The sequence below is a fragment of the Xyrauchen texanus genome, chromosome 13 (genome assembly GCF_025860055.1).
Source record: "Xyrauchen texanus isolate HMW12.3.18 chromosome 13, RBS_HiC_50CHRs, whole genome shotgun sequence".
NCBI classification, from domain to species: Eukaryota; Metazoa; Chordata; class Actinopteri; order Cypriniformes; family Catostomidae; genus Xyrauchen; species Xyrauchen texanus.
In genome coordinates, this window is record NC_068288.1 from 46,376,683 (window position 1) to 46,384,182 (window position 7,500).

The 7,500-nt window shown below is 38.8% G+C and overlaps 2 protein-coding genes across 4 annotated transcripts in view; one reads left to right on the forward strand and one right to left on the reverse strand.

Annotated features, from left to right (window-relative positions):
- Positions 1 to 1,831: 1,831 nt before the first annotated feature.
- On the forward strand, positions 1,832 to 5,792 carry LOC127654075 (DNA damage-inducible transcript 3 protein-like). Of its 2 annotated transcripts, none has more exons than XM_052141049.1 (4): positions 1,832 to 1,971; positions 3,230 to 3,294; positions 3,740 to 3,943; positions 4,031 to 5,792. In XM_052141049.1, exons 3-4 carry the CDS (start codon positions 3,803 to 3,805, stop codon positions 4,694 to 4,696), a joined length of 807 nt encoding a protein of 268 aa, XP_051997009.1. In that variant the 5' UTR covers positions 1,832 to 1,971; positions 3,230 to 3,294; positions 3,740 to 3,802; the 3' UTR covers positions 4,697 to 5,792. The 2 variants fall into 2 exon arrangements, with proteins under 2 accessions (XP_051997009.1, XP_051997010.1); XM_052141050.1 differs by having other exon boundaries at positions 3,788 to 3,943.
- A 159-nt stretch (positions 5,793 to 5,951) lies between these two features.
- Positions 5,952 to 7,500, reverse strand: part of LOC127654419 (methionine--tRNA ligase, cytoplasmic-like) — a 31,157-nt gene continuing 29,608 nt past the window's right edge. For both annotated transcript variants that reach the window (XM_052141604.1, XM_052141603.1), the window contains one exon: positions 5,952 to 7,479. In XM_052141604.1, the coding sequence (XP_051997564.1) occupies positions 7,330 to 7,479 (150 nt within the window). In that variant the 3' untranslated portion in view covers positions 5,952 to 7,329. The remainder of the gene's footprint in view (positions 7,480 to 7,500) is intronic.

A 7,500-nucleotide genomic window follows, 5' to 3' on the forward strand; every position in this document is an offset into this window, starting at 1 on the left:
TACACACATACACACACACACACACACACACACGCACATGCATACATACACACACATACACACATGCATACACATACACACATGCATACACACACACGCATACACACACGCATACACACACACACACACACACACACACACACACACACACGCATACACACACACACACACATACACACACACACACACACACACACGCATACACACACACACACACGCACACACACACACACACGCATACACACACACATACACACACACGCATACACACACACACACACACGCATACACACACACACACGCATACACACGCACACACACACACACGCACACACGCACACACGCATACACACACACACACACACACACACACACACACACACACACACACACACACACACACACACACACACACACACACACACATACAGTATTATTCATGCCATTTCTTACTCAAAGTGGTGATGCTAATATTTCAGCGATTGACCTGATTTACATTTGACCACGAAGCAACGTGGAAGTAAACTATAGCAAGTTTAACACATGAACAGTATGAAGTGGCTATTTGGGTGTAATACTGAAATGATGCAAGCTGTACGTTAAGACCCAAAAAGCAACTGAGGAAATACAGATGTGTGTATTATACATGCACGACCTGGCCACGTTCGTGCCCATATCGGTGGGAATTTATTAAGCAATTGAAACGTTGTTGCTCGTGCTTCCAAATGAGTTGACGTATGTTTGGCCGAAACTATTTCTAAACAATTGTAAAATCCGAAGACTTTTCTGAAGCGACATGACAGTTGAGTTGCTGGTTGATGAGAAAGTTTGGTTGACATGCCAATGCCACAACAGGCGTAACTAGGCTATAGGATTATACTCCACATGGGAGTATGTCTTTAGGGCGGTTTCCCAGACACAGATTACACCCTAATCTTGTGCTGATTTACACTGGAAAATCCTTCAAAAGACTAATCTGAGCAGAAGACACTCTCGTCTTACATGTTTCAACTGAACTTTATGGGCTATATCCTCTTGTGTAATGTAACACCCTTTCACTTTCATTTTTAATGCATATCTATATGGATTAGTAAAATATGCCCATTTTATTTAACGTGTTTCTAGTTGTCAAATGGACTAGAATGAAATGTCTGAGGAATACAGCACACTTCCGCACAGTAGGGGTGGGGTGGGATTGTTTAAACTCCTATGGAATATTCTCACTGTGATTCCATAGTGCTGAACAGCATTGGGAAACATGAAAGAATCGCCTCGGGACATTAGAGAGGAGTTATTAAAGATGAAAAAAGCGAATAAATCCGTATATGATCACATGACCACTACAGATATTTAAATCGCCTATTTTTCGCAGGTGCATTTGCGAACGCAAGCAAAAAAATTAAACATTATACAACCTCCTTATGAGGTAGTTTGTCAGTTCTTTGCCCTCTTTCCTTTTTAACGAAAGGTTGTTTAATAAAACATGCTCGGGTTCCGCTAGTCTTATCTCCAGCTAGAAACCGGTTGCCAATGATTGCATCATTCCTTTCATGTGACTCCCTTACGCCCCAAATTCGTCCTGGCCGTCTTCTGACTGCATCACATCTTTCCGCGCACACAAACTTCGCAGAGCGACAACAAGCGAGTTCCACAAGTCCCGCCCCCTCCAGCCCAGCGCGGCCGCTCATTGGATGTCTCTAAGCAGAAGAATTCGCAGCGCCTCTCCGGATTGCCGCATGCGGCAAACAATCTCCTGTCATTCCGCATCCTCTCGGTTAGGTTGCATCTTGAGATCCTTCCCCCAGAGTTCGGTTGTAGTGCCTCTATAAATGTCCCCGGGAGTTTCCGAAATCCACACTCGGTGACTTCAGCTGAACAATGGTTAACATGAGCGATCACCAAACTCTACAAAAACACACACAGACCCTGAATAAAAAACAGCCGCGAAAAAGAAATACTAAAAAGAAAAGGGTAAGTGTCATTTATCTCCTTCTTACTGTTTTTTTTAAATTCATATTATTTACTTTTTCTGTATTGGTGGATCTACTGTCAGGCTTGTCCTTTTGGGAAAAGGGCTCGCGCATGTTTTGGCGACCGTCCCACGGCTGTTTTTGGACTACAGTTGCTCTCCTCCAATTTCACTGGACTTTTTTTTTCCTACCACAGTCTCATTTATTAATGTAACAATGTAACGGGCTCCTTTTAGTTTAGAAGTTACTTCGCGATGACAGCTGTCAGTTATTCGGTTAAATCGCGGCAATTGTGACACATTCTGTTACATTATTTTTGGAATCTCCGGCACTGTTACATTTGTTACATTTGTTACATTGATTGTAACATTTCATGGCGAACTACAGGACATCAACTCCTCTCCCTCTAATTTAAGAATTCAGATCTATTGATGCTTCAAATGTTTTTGTATAGTTTGTGTAGTTTGTTGATTTGGTTGAGCGTGTTTCGCCCTTTGTCTCCTGCTCTTGTACTTTGATTCCATGACGTCATTGGCTCGCTCGCAGTTTCGTAAAGCCGCACACCAGCCGGGCAAAGTTAACGTTTCGTTAAGTTGTTTACGAAACAGAATTGAAACGCTTAAAAGGGCGTATCGGGATATTTAATGACTTTATAGTCATTTTAAAATCATCAATTTTGAGTTTTAGTCGCCTACCCCCGTTACAAATAAATGATAACTGGCGTATTTTTAGTTATGTCGTTTTACTTTGCATTAAGGAGCGCCATAATAAAACAGCGTAGCCTGTTTTAGAACCATTTTCAGCATCTTAAACCAACAAGTAGATTGTTTATTATCCTCTAAATGCTTTTTTAATTCTTAAGTGAAAAAATATATTACTTTAGGTGAACTTTATTGTCTTCCACCGACGTTGTCTGTGCTCTCAGACTGACACAGGGGGCGCACTCGAGCACCCAATGCACCTTTGTTTACATAAAAAACAATGACCTAATTTTAGCTGCAAGATTACAGAATCTTAATTGTTTTTACTATCCAGAGCTCCTTTTTAAATACATATCAATGTTTTATATCACATGATTGTGCCCATTCTGTGTCTGTTCAAAGTTATGTTGTGTTGGCTGCCTTTTCCCCCTAAACTTATTCTATTTATTTAATTTCTATTTATAATTCCACGCTTGAAAAATGTTCATACATGGTGGTTTATTATAATGGTTGCATCCATGAACTGGCTTGAGCAGTTTATTATTTTTTTTTTCCTAGAACTATTGGGATAATATATCACCGACAACACACATTCAAACTTGATTGACAAGAGGCACTTTAAGGTGAGCAGATCTTCAGTGTTTTTATTTCTCTTTGTACAATGTCAGATTTGCAGCTTAATGCTAAATGCTAATGCTCTCAGGGTGATACTGAATAGTAAAGAGGCTTTATTAAAGAAATAATTATGAGAAACTTTTGTGCATGCGCATTCTGAAGCTCCAGGGCTTAATTGTGCAGTAACACCCTTCGGCCACCATGTGTCCTCATTGCACCCAGTGGCCGAGCAGTCGGTCTTAAAGTCACATATAATAAGGGGTCACCCAGTTAAACCAGCCATTCCCAAAATCTACAGCTGTGGTGATGTGCAGCATGTTCTAAAACTCTGAAACTACAGAACTTGTTTATATTACATCTCCGCTGTATAACAACATCATTGGAAGCCTTCTTTTTTTTATTTTTTCTGTGGACAGTTTATATTTATCTATTTATTTATGTGTTGCCGGTCAGGTCTGGTGTGCTAGGTGTGTGAGCATATCGTATTGTGTCTGTGGATAGTGACTGATTGGTGCGATGACTGCGGAGTGGCTGTACCCCCCTGGCGTGGGGCCGTTGTGTGGTGCAGAGTTGGAGGCGTGGTATGAAGACCTACAGGATATACTGGGCTCTGACGCGGGTGGGGCCAAACTTACACGAGCCCCGCCTTGCTCCGAGGTCAGTAACATCAAACAGTGCACTACGATCTTATCCGTTGTACTTCGATCTTTCGAGCTTTTCTAACGGATTGTTTTTCTTATGCAGAAAGAGCCAGAGTTTTTGGATGTTTTGGAGAGCTGCTCGCTCACCTGGTTAACCGAGGGGCAGGTATGGGGAGACGGGGTGCAACGGGTTATAGAGGAACCCCCAACACCAATACACCCTCCAACGGCCTGCGCGACTCCCCCTAGACCGGAGGAGAGGAGAGAAGGCGATGCGGTGAGCTCGTCTGGAGGAGATCTTCTGCCACCGGAGTTCTTCGAGCTCCTCAGCGAGGGAGGTGTCGGGTTTGTCGAAACGGGTGCGGTGATGGTCACCGGCAGTTACCACATCCCTCACCGTCAGCCTCCATCCCCGGCGGCTAGCGAGGAGGAGGAGGAGCTCCCAACGGTTCCAGACGCTTCATCGTGCTCTTCGGCATCCCAATCGCCCTCCCTCAACTACTCCCCAACCGCCTCCCCTCCCCCGTCTCCTCCCGTCAGCGTCTCCTCACGGCTGGGAAAAAGGAAGCGAGGGAGCGACAGAGGAACGCTAGGCTCCCCGTCCCCTGGAAAGAAGAGCAGGAGAGAACGCGAGCAGGAGAACGTAAGAAAAGTGCAAGAACTGACGGACCAGAATGAGCGTCTCAAAGCGGAGATCGAGCGGCTCGGAGAGGAGGTGCAGAGAACGCGCCGAGCGCTCATCGAGAGACTCGTCAACACCAGGAGGTGAACGAGGAGCAAAGAAAGAGATTTAGAGAGAGAAGAGAATAGAGGGGTAGGAGGGCAAGTGAACAATTGGTGGAAATTCATCTTGCGGTGACCATGAAATGCACATTCACGAAGACCAAAGGAGACTAAAGACACGTGTTACGAGGGGGGAGAGAGAGTTGTCCCACCAAGAGAGAACAGAGAAAGTCAGATTAAGCCATAGCAAAAGACAAGACGGACCCCCGCGTCAGGGGTAGAGTGAATCTCACCAAAACTGGGCCAGATTTCTATCCAAATTCAAGACAAATTATTGCACAAAGAAAACCTTTGTAATAACAGATGCTTTACTGAGAATCTCAATAAATTCAGATTTCTGTAATTCGGTCATTTTTTCAGTATTACAGTATAAAAAAAATACTTTTAAATTAAAAAAATAATTATATTAATCTGCATCAAGGCAGTACAAAAAATATTATGGAAACATTAAAAAAAATACAAATAAAAAAAAAGGACACAATTCATCAAATTTGGGAAAATAGTAGATATCTTTAAAATTATATTAATACTCTAAAATCTGATGGAAAAATGCATGTTAATGCATTAATACGAAGAACAAAAAATTCAACAATGATGTATAAATGCATTAAAATGCAAAGAAATGTATTTTTATTATTATTATTATTATTATTATTATTGCATGATGAGTATTTTGGGGAGAAAATGCTAAATACTTTATTTTCGTTGAAGCTAAATATAAAATCTATCTTTTGATTTTTTGACCCGGGCATGTTTCATTAGATTCCTCTGGCAATATTGTAAATTAAATTAAATTTTGTTGAAAGAAACCAAATTCTAATTTTAAAACCATTAGAGACAATATTATCATGACAAATATGCACATTTAAACCCCCAGGAAATGAATATTTCCTGTTTTATAGTAATATATACACATACATACCAAACATATTCCATTAAAAATAATAATAATAAAATTAAAATAAATAAATAAATGTATATATACACACACACACACACACATACCAAACATATTCCATTAAAAATAATAATAATAAAATTAAAAAAATAAATAAATGTATATACACACACACATACATACATACTCCATTAAAATTATTAAAATAAATAAATAATTATAATATATATATATATATATATATATATATATATATATATATATATATATATATATATATATATATATATATATATACATACATATACATATATACATACATACATACATATTCCATTAAAAAAATATATATATATATATTTATTATTTTGTATTATTTGTATTTGTATTTAAAATTTGTATTATTATTTTTAAATGGAATATGTATGTATATATATATATTTTATTTTATTTTTAATTATTTTTTTTGTATTATTATTATTATTTTTTTTAAAACAGGCATCAAGGCAGTACAATAACTATTATGGGGAAATTAAAGAAAATATTTGCAGGACGCAATTTAGCAGGAAAAATGAGTAAATATCAATCCTCCAAAATCTGATTAAACAATACAGTTACCATGCAATCGCTTTATGTATTTATTTATTTTGCAGATATTTACTATTACAACAAATTCTCCCATGATGAAAATGTCACAATTTTATATATATATAGATATATATATATATATATAGTTTTCATATTAAGGTATTGCATTTTAATGAGAATTTGGGGTAATTTCTGATTTCTTTCTGATGATTTTGGGGTGAAATGTGGCTCAGAAATGTTTCATGAGATTCCTCTGGTAATATTGTGAATGAAAGCCGCTGTCAAGCCCGTTTAAGCACCATCTTTATTTAACCACCGAGAGGAAACGTGAATGAACTTGTTATTTAAACGGGATTGTTTGTCATTTACACACAGATAAACAGTGTATGAATCGAACTCCAACTCGAGGTTTACGCAGAAGAATGTGATCGTATTTGTAAGGATGATTGTAGAAGTGCATTTCATTGTAACCCATCTGTTAGTTCAAGGGCTTTAAATGTTTAACACTCCTAGTTGACCGAGATTAATAGCTCAGGTTATTGAGAATGATTGTGTGAGCCGTTTCTCTCTGTCGCTCACGATCAACCGAGGCCTCCGTGTGTGTGTGTGTGTGTGTGTGTGTGTGTGTGTGTGTGGTTAAAGGAAACATATGAATGGATGTTACTAGCGATTTTGCTCTCACTTATTTCTCTTGATACTTTTTTCAGAATTTGTAGCATTAGCGGTTTATAGCGCACTCTGCCTATTTTTCTATATGTGCATTACACATGAGATCATGTGATCATTTATCTTATATTTACTTTACTCATGTTAAATAAACATGCATGCTGAATTACATGAAATTATCCATTTAGACTTCCTTAATATGGAATTGTATTACACACATTTTGTTATTAAAATGTTGAAATGAACTGAAGTGAGTCTGGATTCTCTTTTGGCATTTGTGTGCATTTATTGCATGAATACATCGTCATAAAATGGGTGATACATGCTGTAGATTCTATTGCATTTCTATAATAAAGGACAGTTTCTGTATTTCCATACGGTGGTTATATAGTTCAGGATCCAGTCTGTAAATATTCCTGCACGTTCTACCTCAAATGATGGAGTTGTGTCACTTTCACTCTCTCGTCTCATTTCTTTTTGCCCTTCTGATTGGACGGTTCGGGGGCTTTGCCCTCTGCGAGCGCCAGCTGTTTTTTTAGCTCCAGTAATTTAGTGACTTCCTCCCCGATTACAGACTTCTCGGCTTTCTGTGCTTTGAGAGCGCGTAATTTCTCACCCTGAAACACAAACACACTGAT

Bases quoted from the DNA above. Each gene is read 5' to 3' on its own strand.
- LOC127654075 (XM_052141049.1), top strand. From the start codon at position 3,803: ATGACTGCGGAGTGGCTGTACCCCCCTGGCGTGGGGCCGTTGTGTGGT. The intron at 3,944-4,030 runs GTCAGTAACATC...TTTCTTATGCAG, and splicing joins GAGCCCCGCCTTGCTCCGAG to AAAGAGCCAGAGTTTTTGGA.